Here is a 13,454-nt window from a genome sequence, read left to right on the forward strand (position 1 = left end):
TTGAAAAACAAAGAAGATCCCATTTAAGTTGGATGCACTTGCATTATCTAATTATAATTAAGATAATTTTAGTCCAATCTGACAGAAAATTTATAAAATTCAATGGTCCATTCAGTTTCAAGTTCAGACGATATGGACATAGTATTTGAACCAGTAGATGATCCAGTCATCCAGACATGGTTTAGTCTACATGACAAAGCTTGCCTTATCTTTTCTTATAAAAAGAATAAAAAAGTTCCGTTGCCGGGAATCGAACCCGGGTCTCCTGGGTGAAAGCCAGATATCCTAACCGCTGGACGACAACGGAATTGTTAAAAGTTGGTCTTTTTTATACTTGTAGAACTGTAGAAGCTGACTTGCTGGTTAGGCAACACAACTTTAGATAGCAGATGGCATACACCTACCATTTTGAGTCTTTGACTGTACTAATTAGACCATCTGGGAGTCAACTAAGTGTTTGTCTAGAGACTGCTCTAGTAGTGCTCTTCTACCCATTTAACTGTATGTGCAAAGGACACAGACAGAGGGCATTCATTTGGTAGCACCCTAATTGTGAAAGGCAAGTTGGAATCTCAACAAATACAACAATATGAGATGAAATAACAAATACCCAGAAAAAGACTAAGACAGTTAATTAAAATTCCATATCAGAATCATATATTTGTCAATTACAGTTCAAGTCCACACTCTTCAAATATAAATTATACTTATGTGTAGAACTCCATTCAAAATTCGATATTAATTAATTCTCCTTAAATACTCGGAAAAAGGCAAACCTGAACACCTTAACATCTCCTAAACATTTGGAGAAGAAGGAAAAACAAAACTCCTAACACATATATAGTAGTAGGCATCATATATATAATCTATAGCAGCATTAATTCTGCTTGACAGAAATTAAAACACCGAGGCTATATAGATAGATAGCATGGCATTTTAATTTCACATAATGGAGCATTTGGTGTCTGGACCCTTGGCCGGTGGTGGTGGCTGTGGTTGCGTTGGCAGCTTATAGTAATTAGTAGCGTAGTACTGATGATGGTAGTGATGATCTGTTGTTTCATATCTGCTTCTATTGATCTGATCATCATAATACACCCCACCATAACCACTACCATGTCTGTGATTCACAGCAGCTTTTGCCTTTTCCCTGTAGAACTGAAGATGATATCCTGAATCAACTCTAAGCAGCTCTGCATGCTTCCCAGATTTTGCTAATAACTTCAAAAGGGTGTTCGGATCCACTGTACCCGAAACATATGCGATTCCCGCTCGTGCATCAATGGTGTAAGATATTCCTAATAACCAAACATAAAATTATACAATTAATTCTACAAAATTAAAGAAACATTTATATATAGAGAAAAACATGCATGCACCAGAAGTGTCATTGATCAAACAAGAAAAGAAAGTTATATATGCGTACCCTTGATACCCTTGAAAACCTTGATCATTGTCTTATGCCATCCAGAGGAACTGGTATCCACTTTCAATTCACAACTCTGCAAAACCATAATATATCCAAAGATCAAATGTAACTATAACCACCATTTAGGCAAAATGAAAAAAAAAAAAAAAAAAAAAAAACAAAGGAAATGAAAGATTTATAACATGGATATCAAAAGAGGGAGATAAATATATACTAACCATGAACCCATTATTGGAATCCGCCATTTGATCAGAAAAGTAGTAGCAGTATATTGCTCTGTCTTTCTGCAGAAACTCTAATAATTGAGTGTTTGCTCTGTCTCTGGTTCTTAGTCGCAAATGGGCTAACAAAAAAGTTCATAAAGGGTATTTCAAATTTTTGGTTTAGGACAAAGCAAATGCTGGGTGTTTATATAGAAAACTAAGGTCGGTTCTCTTGCAGATAAGGGGTGAGGTTTGTTTGGCATTTGCATTATGAAAATGGTTACTAAGTAAACTAACCAATCAAACATTAAGCAAAAACATCAAACAAACACAATTCAACCATCATCAAGCTATCAAGGTAAGTTTTAGGGTATATTCTCTTACTTATACCTCACGTGATTGAAGCAGAGGATTTGTGAGAAGACAAATTTCCATTTGGAGAACAATAGATATGCAGAGTAAAATCTCTGGGAAGATTTCATGGCTAAAAGGTAGAATTATAGTTATGGAAGCTCTCACAATTCTATGCAGTGTCACAAATCACCATTTGCTCATGAAAATTAACATATAATACTGTTTCATTTCAAATGTGTGCAGTGCATAAACTAGCTCAATACCTGTCGATGCACCATATATATAGAAGAAAATTCAGAATCCATATTTTCTGAAGACAATTGGTAGGTTTAATATGGGAAATTTTTTAGATCTGTTATAATGGATAAGTTCTAGTGAAATTTTCTTATATATTATTATCACTAATTTTGATGGGATGATATTATTACTATTAACTATAGAAAAAGATCAAATATTGAGATTTGAGTAGGAACTTGAATGATTTGATTTATCAGGTAACACAGGAAAGTATTACTTAATGAAATTGGTAAGACACAATTAATAATAAATTAGCTAGGGAGAGAGTGCCTTAATTGTGCTTTAATGACATGGCCATGCCATGTCATTAAAATTTACTATTTTTCAAATTAAGTTCTCCAAATTATTAGGAGTTAAATACCCAATTTATCCCAATTTGAAAATCTCAAAAATTTAAGTAGATCATTATTGATTCATAATCTTTTTTTATTTTTTTCTATCAATTATTGATACATAGATCACCAAAAAAAAAAAATTAATGATACATATTCTTCTTAACTAATATAGAGCAATATTCTGACCAAAAAATATATAGAACAATATCAAGAATAATTAAATAACGCAATGGTTGCAACCTTATTTAAAAGAAGAAAATGAGGGAAGAGAAACGTATTTTCTAAGTAAAATAAATTGAGAATCTCACGAGATGCACCAAGATTTCGAAATAAAATTTAATCTGTGTAGAACAATGTGCTTTAAATGTAATGAATGATGAATCTACTTCCTATTTATTATTTAATGTGGATATTGTATTTATTAATCCCATTTAAACTTAATTTGCCATAACATAGAGAATGAGATTTTAGCCTAGTAAAAACAGAGACAATATTATAGGCCAAGTTTGCAGGAAGAAAGGGATTCTATGTAATCTTTAAGTTTGGTTATTAGAAACCCATTCTGAAATCATTTTTTCAAAGCCTTCAACGACAAGAAATTTCTTTAGTTTAGTTCCCAAGTGAGTCTCTCTCACCTCTATTTTCTGTCGTTTTGGTGTTTTTGTTTGCAGTTTCTACGTTTCTTATCTACTTACTCATTGTCACAGTAGGGTAGGCAAGCATTTGAAAACTGTACATTTCTTATACAATTTCTTGATGTCGCTTCTAATTTTGGTGGGTTTTGTCAGGCAATTATGAATAATAATAGTGATTAGTGAGGCTTATACATGCAAAGGCAAATTGCTGTGAAATATTGAAAGTAAGGTCCATGATCTCAAGCTTGTCCTAGGTGATTGAAGCAACTTCAAAGGCAAATGAATTGGATAAGAAGATATTAGGATTTTGCTTAAAGGTTATAGCTGCCACATTCAGTTCACTTGATCATGATCAATTCTGGATTCATTTCTCATATGTAGAGGGAATTCCATTCTTTTCACAATTGCAAAATGATGAAATAATAAAAAAAGTGAGAAACCTTGATTTTCATCAAAAGTAGCTTCCAAATATAAATAAGAATCAAGCCTTGAAATTCTTGAACTATTCTAGTGCTCCATAGATACACATGTCTTACAACCATACATATATACCAAGTACAAATACACAAATTGGAGGCAGCAAAGTACAAATACTTGTGAGTCTTCTTGACTTTATCTCTTATTTAAGGGGTGCATCCAAAATAAATCTTCTTGTTCTGCTCATCTAAGCAGGCAACACAGCTAGCTCGTGTTATTTTGTATTTTCGACCTGTTTGTTATCAAACATTCAAATGATTAATTATTTTCGACTTGAGCAGTCAACAGTCATTTCCAAGGGAGAGAACTAACCGACACATTTTACACTGATTCATAAAACAAAGGTACGACATAGTACAGCAAAACTAACAGTTCCAAAGTATGTGTTGCACTAACTTTCTTCAGTTTTGCCTTACACAACCACCTTAAACTCAAACATTTGTTCTTATCTAGACGAATGCATAAAGTTCAAATCTTGTTTTTTCTCGATTTCAAATGTTGAACATTTGAATCTTAATTCACATTAAATTGTTTGACTAAAGCTACCAAACCAACATAAAAGATGAGAATAAACAATTTCTCTTTCCATGATTTCCTGTTTCCTCAATTTTCCCAGCAACAAGAGCAAAAGAAAAAAAAGCTAAAGCCATTTACCTTCTTTTTTTTTTCTTTTTCGCTTAGCAGCCTCACGTGTCCCTTGCTTCTTCACCTCATGCTTGTTCTCAAAGTAACTCCTCCTCAATTTTCCCAGCGGAAGTGGAACTAATTGCATCTGAATATAAACTTGAACGTATAGAGATGATGACAGTTAATGACATGACATATCTCAGATTCGCAGCCTTACATATTAGGTTATAAAAATTGCTTATACAAAGAGCACATAGGGCATCAGTATGCACATATGAGAAGTAATGACAAATCCCCGAAAAAAAATAAGACAATTGAAATTCCATAACTTAATTATATATATAAATATCAATTAAAGTGCAAGTGTAAAGTCTTCAAAAACTCTAAGAAATATTTGAGAAGTACATTCAAAATTCTACATTCTCCTAAAATAGTCGGAGAATCACAAACCCTCAACATCTCCTAAATATTTGGAGAAGAAGGGAAAAACAAAAAATGACATATATAGCCTGCATTCTGTTTCATAGAAATTAAAACACCAAGGCTATAGAGATAGCATGGCATTTTAATTTCATTAGCCAATTACATAATGGAGCATTGCATTTCTGGATCATAGAATGGGTGAACCTCCGCTGGCGGTGGTGGCTGAGGAAAACCCCGTGGCGCCAGCGTTGGGTGCTCATAGTAATTATTAGGGTAGTACTGATGATGGTAGGGATTTGTAATTCCATAGCTTCTGTTCTGATCATAAGAAGTAGCATGTCCATAATTGACAACAGGTTTTGCCCTGTAGAACTGATGTTGAAATCCTGAATCAACCCTAAGAAGCTCTGCATGCTTCCCAGATTTTGCTAATAACTTCAAAAGGGTGTTTGGATCCACCGTACCCGAAACATATGCAATTCCGGCTTGTGCATCAATGGTGTAAGATACTCCTAGTATTAATCAAAATAGCAAAACATGGTTACACCAGAAATGTCATTGATCAAACAATGAAAAATATATAACCAGCGTACCCTTGATATTCTTCAAAACTTTGGTCATGGTCTTATGCCATCCAGAGGAACTGGTATCCAGTTTCAATTCACAACTCTGCAAAACCAAAATTTATATATCCAAAGATCAAATATAAGCACAAACCATTTAGGCAAAATTAAAAAAAGAGATGCAAAGAAAATGAAAAAGTGGGATATAAATACCAACCATGAACCTATTACTGGAATCCGCCATTGGTCAGAAAAGTAGTGAGCAAGGAAAAATGTACAGTAGATTGCTCTGTCTTTCTGCAGGAACTCTAAGACTTGAACGATGGCTCTGTCTCTGCTTCTTGGTCGCAAATGGGTTAACCAAAAAGTGTCCGCTGATTCGTTCACAAAGGTGTTTCTTTCAAGTTTTTGGTTCAGAACAAAGCGAATGCTGGGTGTTTATATAGAAAACTAAGGTCGGTTCTCTTGCAATAAGGAGGAGGGCAACCTCTGTTTGGCAAATTGGCATTTGCGTTATGAAATGGTTATTAACTAACCAATCAACCTTAAAATAAAATAAGAAATTAAAAAAACATTTCAACCTTGACCAATTTATTTACGGCAACTTTTATGGTGTTTCATTCGAAATGTGAGCATCAATTGGTTTAGGTTCATTTTTAAAGGAATTAAACTTTGAAAGGCATAATTGATAAAGGATTATTGATCATTATGGAAAAAAAAAAAAAAAAGTTTTGATGTTTTTTAGGAGGGAAGAGAGAAACATATTTCCTAAAACGAACAATAAACTGAGAATTTCACGAGATGCACCAAGATTTCGAATACTTTAAATGTAATGAATGTACTTCCTATTTAAAATCAATATTGTACTTATTACGTCCATCTAATTTTCCATAACAGAGAGAATGTCTTAAAAACTTACTGGTCTTTATGCCAAGATCGCAAGAAGGATTCTCTGTATCTTTTTAGATTACCATTAATTTGGTTATATATAATATTGAATTACAAGTATCCCCTCCATTTGAATTACAAGTTTGAAATCTCCTTCATCGAGAGATGAAAATATTGAGATTGGTAAAGGCTCTGAATTTTCCTCTTATAGCTTTTTCAGTGCTGCTCTTATGCCTAGTACTTTTACACAATTCTTCCAAAAAAATTGGGGGGGCCCACGAAACTTCGCTTCTCAAGTATCAACCGGTGAGCTTATTTTCTTATCAATCTTAATCTCTTTCATTAATCCGGATTTTCCTCCCATTCAATCAAATTAATCCGTATGTTTTTCCATATGTCTTGGAAATGTGTCTATGTTACGCTACACACCACTGTGGAAGTGAATTTGATATACGTGGTTTTGTTACTAGAATGCGGAAGGCAAAGAGTTGGTGGAAGTTTTGAGGAGAGCATCCATGCCAGACAGAACGATCATAGTGACCATTGTTGACGAAGCATGGACTGCTCCTGGCTCTGTCCTTGACCTCTTCCTGGAGAGCTTTCGGATCGGCCAAGGGACGAAGAGGCTCTTGAATCACTTGCTCATTGTCACTGTTGGTAGGCAAGCATTTCAACGCTGCAAGTCCCTACATCCCCATTGCCTCCAGCTCACACCAATTGGATCAAAACCTTCTACTAGAAACCAACTTCTCAAACATAGTCAGGAAGGAACTGACATTCTAAAGAAAGTGCTTCAACTAGGTTACAATTTCGTTTTCACAGTAAGCTTTCTTGTTCCCTGTGATGATGGTTGAAATCAATTTAATCATGCTTGCAGATCTTAGAAAATGGTATTTAACTTGGCTGCAGGAGGTAGATGTTATGTGGTTTAGAAATCCAATTCCACATTTCAACAGCCTCTATGAAGTCACAATTCCATGTGATCTTGATTCGAAAAGTGGAAGCAACAAAAAAGGTAGGGGACTGTTTTATGTGAAATCGACTGAAATATCAGTCAACTTCTTCAGATACTTGAAATTGGTCGGGGTTCTACACCCCAATGCTCATCTTGGAGCTGTCTGTGAGGTAATAACACAAGCGGAGGTTACTGGAATGCAAATACAATTTCTTGATACAGCTTATTTTGGTGGATTTTGTCAGTCAATTAACAAAAATTGGGAGTTGGTTTATACCTTGCAAGCAAGCTGCTGTGAAAATATTGGAAGTAAGGTCCATGATCTCAAGCTTGTCCTAGATGATTGGAGCAACTTCACAAAACAATCATCGAAGAATAGTTTGGGGCCATTACCATCCTGGAGAGTCCCAGACAACTGCATTGGATGAAAATTTGCTTATAGCTGCTACATTCAGTTCACTTGCAGGGAATTCATGATGATAAAAATTCTAGATTCAACTTCAATTCTTATATGCAGGGAATTGCAATCTTTTCACAATTTCCAAAGGAAAGGGAGAATCTTTATCCAGTATTTCACCTTATAATTAATGTCCTTGTAGTGATGCTTCTCCATAATAGTAGGTATCAATTCTAATATACAGGATATTATGGTAGACAAATAACAAGTGAGAAACCTTAAAATTCATTAAAAAGCATCCGAGTATAATTAAAAATGAAGGCTACATACAGCCTTGAATTTTTTGAACTATTCTAATGCTCCATACACATGTTTTCACATCCCATGCATTCCTAGTAATGCAGAACTTGGAAGCAGCAACAGAGTCTTCTTGAGTTTATCTATTACTTAACTGGTGTATTCAAAGTACATATTTCTGCTGCTCATCTCAGCTATCCAAAGTAATCCTTTTTCTTCGGTTACCTTACTGTCCATGACTTCCAACCAACTAGTGTAGCTTAAGACCAAAAGGAGTTAAGAAAGAAAAGAAAGGCATGCAATGGCAATCCAATACTAAATCTAAAAGATCACCACCCAATTTTTATCCCCTATTCTGTCTATTCAGTAAGGAAGAAGGAATGATTTACAGTCCACTCTGTTTCAGACATTAATTCTCTCCACATGTGTCTGGTGGATAAACACATAGCTTTTGGTATAAAGTGCCCTCATATAGAAGCAAGAATGAAAATTCATAACTTTGTAAAAGTAGAATATAGAATGGATTATGCAGGAGAAGTCAATTGAAGAATAACTGAATGCAACTTACATGGACCAAAAGCCTCTATAAATCAAGGGTAAATATTCCTACAAATCAAGGGCTGGGTATCAAGTGGTCAATAGGGTATGGCTCCTTGAGGTAGATCCCAGTTATCTTCGTCATCATCGCTCTTCTTGTTTACAGGGGCTTCCAGCTTGTTCGGTGGCAGATTTCTTTGAAAGGGACGCCTACTGGTAAATGAAATGAGCATTCAACAATCATTTTCAAGGGAGAGAACTAACCAAAAGAAGTCATTCAGTGATTTGCAAGCCACATGTCATACAGACAGAACGATTTGATAACACTATAGTAATATATTTCACATTGATTCATAAAACACAGGTATGACAAATTCCAGCGAAACTAACAGTTACAAAAGTATGTGTAATGTGTTGCACTAAGTTTTTCAGTTTTGCCTTACACAACCACCTTAAACTCAAGCATTTGTTCTTATCTACAATGCATAAAGTTCCAATCTTGTTTTCCTCGATTTCAAGTGTTGAACATTTGAATCTTAATTCAGATTAAACTAGTTAGCTAAATGTACCAAACGATCATAAATATGAGAATAAACAATTCCTCTTCGATTATTTCATGTTTCCTCAATTTTCCCAGCAGCAAAAAACATAGAAAAGGAAAAGTAAAGCAGCAAGAGGCAGACCTTCTTTTGTTCCGCTTAGCAGCATCACGTGTCCTGCGCTTCTTTTCGTCCTGCTTGTTCTCAAAGTATCTCCTCCTTTTGGTTTCTTGAATAACACCGGCCCTCATGACCTCTCTGCGGAACCTGTTGAGCAGCCTCTCCTCGGACTCGTTGTCGTCCACAATCACCTGCACATTGTACGCCGACTTGAAGAAGAGGGTGTTGGCATAAGCCAAAGAGGGACATATCACTGAGTCTAAAGAAGAAGAAGAAGAAAAGGGACCAGAAGTAGAGCGACCCTCTTGGGCCACCAGTGGGACGAACCCATCTCTGGGCTTATGGGTCTGTGAAAGAGGGAGCTGGGGTGGTGGGGTTTTGGGTTGCGGAGGTGGCTTTGAGGGCATGAGAAAGGAGAACAGGTTGCAGAGAGAGGATGAGGCAGCCATGGATGAGTTTGGGGATTTGTATGGTGTGGACCTTCGGATTTTCGTGTTATCTATTTTTCTTTTCCTTTTTTTTTTTTTTGGGGGATAGAAGTGGTCCAGGTGGGTTAATGGGTTTGGCTTTTGAGTGTGGAATTGGGTCAGGCTTGAAGAGATTTGGGTTTTTACTATAAACTGGACTGTAAGTCCTTGATGGACTTCAGATTTGGGCCGAAGTCCTTATCTCAGATTGGGTTGACATGAGAGGCCCAATTCATGAAAGTGATTTCTTATCAACTGGACTGCAATGTTTGGGGGGCTTACGTTGATATTTATAGAGTAATTGTCAGAGGTCCCCCTTGGGCCTTGTCCACTTTCTAAACCCCATAAAATTTTTCTCGAATTTTTTTTTTTTCTTCTTTAATGAAAACTAGTAAACTACTAGGGAATTCCTGTCGTGCATATATGCTTAAAGCGCCAAAGCGGTGGTATGTGATTTTTTTTGCCTCTAAAAATTTGAGAAACAATGAAATTCTGAAACCTAGTATGGTGGACACTGTTGTTGCAGCCAATGCCTTTGTATAATCATTAGAGAAATTTCTATTATACAGTTATTATATTGTTTACAGTCACTTTTTGATACTTAAATGTTGATAAATTTTTTGAGATTTCTCATCTTTAGATAAATAGTTTTTTCAATATTGACGAATTTATTATTTTATTATCAAAGCATAAATTTTTATTTTTAAATGTAATAAATATGATTGTACGTTATACAATCACTGTATCAAAAAAATTACTATAGCATTAGAAGGACTTGGCTGTTGTGCTGCATTCCCATCAATTCCCAATCAGCCTCCCAATTAACGTATAGACTATAGATGAGTTGATGTTTGATGTTGATGTTGATGTTGATGTTCCTCATTTTCTAATGATTGGCATAATATGGATTGTGGTGGCCACGTTATAAGGAAGTTTTGGTGCTCTCAGAAAGCAACCTCCAACGGTTGCATTTCAAAGAGACATCCATGCATTACATATGCGCTGAGGTAAATGCTGAGCTCCTCCGTATCTATGTGTTTCCTAAACATCCATAGATGCGTGAATGTGAATTAATCCAAAAGCATTGTGATCGATTATATATATTTCTCTCCTTTTTTTTCATCTCTCAAATTTCAAGCAAGTTTCGACCAAAAAAAAAAAAAAAATTTCAAGCACGTGATGCCACGTCAATCCCCAATTTTTGGTAGATGAAACTTTATTTTGATGTTGAATATAGTTAAACCAATTAAAAGAGGAATTAGTGTGTTAATACGAAGAACCGGGTTCCTGGGTACGGCTTTCCTTTTCTTGCTTTTCACCAAATGACCAAATCCATGGGCTGAAAGCTGATTAGGCTTCCCAAAGCTATGCGATTATGACTATGATACCTGATTATTATAATAATACTAAGTAGAAAATTATAAATATCAGAGACGAAAGGCAATTCCATGACACTAATCAGTGGAGAGACAACATAAAACCTCTGATTAAAAAATGCATATTTACAGCAAAAAAAGAACACTTAAAAGAAAGCATTAATAATATATTAATATGCAATGGACACCCACTTTTCTAGATTTAGGGCCTGGCATCTACTAGACAATTGGCGACCTTTAATAAACTATTAGATGGGACATTTTTAATTAGCTTTATCGATATTCTTGATCAGTACAATCTGAGTAGGACTGATGGAATGGTCCTAGAAATAGCCATACTATATTCCAATGTTCTTCTTGGGTTACTGAGTGCAGAGTTTAATTATTAGCTGTTGCTCATTGATCTAGAGTCTCTAGACCAACTCCAAAGTAGTTAATAGCCCAATAAATATTAAAAGTAGTGCAATTGACAATAAAAAACAGCCTAAAAGAATGATTATGGATAGCACATCAGCATCACATATATAGATTTCATGGATACGATTAGTCCTTGATTTGGTTAATTATGTTAATTATTAATGACTCGTGTGATAAAGACATCTTCTTGGTTTCAATTTTTCATTGCATGTCCCGTTTACCAGTTTAATTTAAGTATCTACATAGACTCATAAAGTAATTTCTCCTGCTCCTCCATACACTAGTACATAAGGAGTACATAAAACTATTTGGAGTACAAATAACAATCTCTTGGATTGGTCTTTTTTGTGTTATTTTGGGCCATTTAGTTGTCATGTAATTATATGGGCCTTATGTTTTGGTTTCCTATTTTTTTGGGTTGGATAGGCGCAGGTTCGTTTGCCAATTTTTATATTTGATTTCTTTATTAATATATACGGTTAATTATAACCATAGTCCTTCAATTATACTCCAATTCTCACTATGGTCCTCCAATTCAATTTTCAAATTCTAGGCTCTTTAAACTCTCTCATAACTCTCGCTTTGGTCTTTTTCGTCACTTATGTTAGGATTTCCATTTAATATAATCAACATGCCAATGATTCGCTTTTGAAGGTTAATTTGGTCTTCCTAAGTCCATTAGCTTCTCCACCCACTCATCCCCTTCTTAAAAATCCTTTAATATAAGTGTATTTTTATTTTTAAAAATAAAAGGGAAAATGATCAAATTAGTCCCTATAGTTTTGGGTCATTTACTAATTTGTTCTCTATAATTTCTAAATTTTCAATCAAAGATATATTATTTATTTTTATTAACAATCAAATTTATGGTTAAAGAATCAATTAATTAATTAGATAGAGAGGTCACGTAAACCTTTCACGTGACATTAATTAGTCTATATAGTTTCAAAAAAAAAAATTTCTTCAGGTTTCTGTAATTAGTTTTTTGTTCGCAATCAAATCTCGAAATTAAGGTTGCACTAAATTGATTGATGACATATCCTTATTAAAAAACTTGGTTGCTAACGAAATCTAACTACATGGACTTAATCGAAATAAATTAAACTATAGAGATCCAATCGAAAAACAATGTAAAATACATGGACCAATTTTATCATCTTTCCAAATAGAAACGACTCCGGACTCCCGCTGGCTTTCCTACTCACAAAGTACAGAAAAGAAACAAATAAGAAAAAACCCACTTCTACCCAAAAAAAAAAAAAAAAAGAAAAGAAAAGAAAAACACTCTCACTCTCTCTCCCTCCAAATGTTGGTGGTGACAGTGCGGTTACCTTTGATGGTGGTGGTATTAAAATTAATATTGTTGGCATATTATAATCCTGCATCAAGGGGCTTAAGCTTTGTTGGCAAATGGGGAGTCTTCAAGTTGAAGCATTTGTTCAATCTTCATTGCCACCACACAAGTAGCCCAGTACAAGTACAACGCTACTTCCTCTTCTACTCTCATCAATCTATGTGCCTTAATGGCATCCCTTCTTCCGTTCCCTTTGCTTCAAACGCTTGCTTTTCTTCTATTGCCACCTCCCATCGCAAAGTTTAAGCCTTAGAGACTTTGGGAGACCACCTTTTCTCTGTCTTCTTTTCTTCTTCTTCTTCTTTCATTTCATTGCTTACTCTATAACCGGGGTCTTTACTTCTTTACTTTGACTTTGACTCCCTGGTACCAACCTCTCTCTCTCTCTCTCTCTCTCTCTCTCTCTCTCTCTCTCTCTCTCTCTCTCTCTCTCTCTCTCTCTCTCTCTCTCTCTATTTTATATTTATCATATTTCATTGGCTATGATCTCTCTGCATTTGTGTAGTTTAATTTCTGTTTAATTATTTGCATTTTCCTCAACTTAAGGTATTTTTTTTGTGTATTACTTGTCTTTTGGATATTAATCAAAATTCAGCATAATATTGTTTTTCTACTTAAAATTCTTATTTGGGTAATTATAATAATATAATATTACTTCATGTATATGTAGTTATCTTCTTAGTCGTTTGATATTACCTCTGTACAAGTGATTTTTGATATAGGTAACTATAGTTTCTGTTTGTAAGGCAGTTTTCTTTCAGTCA

The 13,454-nt window shown here is 34.8% G+C and overlaps 4 protein-coding genes and 1 non-coding gene across 6 annotated transcripts; 1 reads left to right on the forward strand and 4 right to left on the reverse strand.

Annotated features, from left to right (window-relative positions):
- Positions 1 to 235: 235 nt before the first annotated feature.
- TRNAE-UUC (transfer RNA glutamic acid (anticodon UUC)) lies at positions 236 to 307 on the reverse strand. Its single transcript has one exon. It is a non-coding gene; the product is annotated as a tRNA-Glu (tRNA).
- Positions 308 to 942: 635 nt separating this feature from the next.
- Positions 943 to 1,674, reverse strand: LOC147288914 (uncharacterized). Its single transcript, XM_086241052.1, has 3 exons — positions 1,648 to 1,674; positions 1,427 to 1,502; positions 943 to 1,298 (listed from the first exon to the last, which is right to left on the reverse strand). Exons 1-3 carry the CDS (start codon positions 1,672 to 1,674, stop codon positions 943 to 945), a joined length of 459 nt encoding a protein of 152 aa, XP_086097178.1.
- A 3,207-nt stretch (positions 1,675 to 4,881) lies between these two features.
- LOC147288915 (uncharacterized) lies at positions 4,882 to 6,271 on the reverse strand. Its single transcript, XM_086242482.1, has 3 exons — positions 5,561 to 6,271; positions 5,374 to 5,449; positions 4,882 to 5,292 (listed from the first exon to the last, which is right to left on the reverse strand). Exons 1-3 carry the CDS (start codon positions 5,585 to 5,587, stop codon positions 4,940 to 4,942), a joined length of 456 nt encoding a protein of 151 aa, XP_086098608.1. The 5' UTR covers positions 5,588 to 6,271; the 3' UTR covers positions 4,882 to 4,939.
- A 125-nt stretch (positions 6,272 to 6,396) lies between these two features.
- LOC147288916 (uncharacterized protein At4g15970-like) lies at positions 6,397 to 8,213 on the forward strand. The gene is made up of 3 exons (XM_086242634.1): positions 6,397 to 6,537; positions 6,702 to 7,052; positions 7,141 to 8,213. The coding sequence occupies exons 1-3, from the start codon at positions 6,397 to 6,399 to the stop codon at positions 7,612 to 7,614; spliced, it is 966 nt and encodes a 321-aa protein (XP_086098760.1). The 3' UTR covers positions 7,615 to 8,213.
- Positions 8,214 to 8,352: 139 nt separating this feature from the next.
- GHS1 (Ribosomal protein S21 family protein) lies at positions 8,353 to 9,576 on the reverse strand. Of its 2 annotated transcripts, none has more exons than XM_086242633.1 (2): positions 9,101 to 9,576; positions 8,353 to 8,627 (listed from the first exon to the last, which is right to left on the reverse strand). In XM_086242633.1, the coding sequence occupies exons 1-2, from the start codon at positions 9,523 to 9,525 to the stop codon at positions 8,516 to 8,518; spliced, it is 537 nt and encodes a 178-aa protein (XP_086098759.1). In that variant the 5' UTR covers positions 9,526 to 9,576; the 3' UTR covers positions 8,353 to 8,515. The 2 variants fall into 2 exon arrangements, with proteins under 2 accessions (XP_086098759.1, XP_086098758.1); XM_086242632.1 differs by having other exon boundaries at positions 8,353 to 8,630; positions 9,101 to 9,567.
- Between the last annotated feature and the right edge of the window lie 3,878 nt (positions 9,577 to 13,454).

Source organism: Dryas octopetala, chromosome 4 (genome assembly GCF_963921425.1).
Source record: "Dryas octopetala chromosome 4, drDryOcto1.1, whole genome shotgun sequence".
Classification (NCBI taxonomy): Eukaryota; Viridiplantae; Streptophyta; class Magnoliopsida; order Rosales; family Rosaceae; genus Dryas; species Dryas octopetala.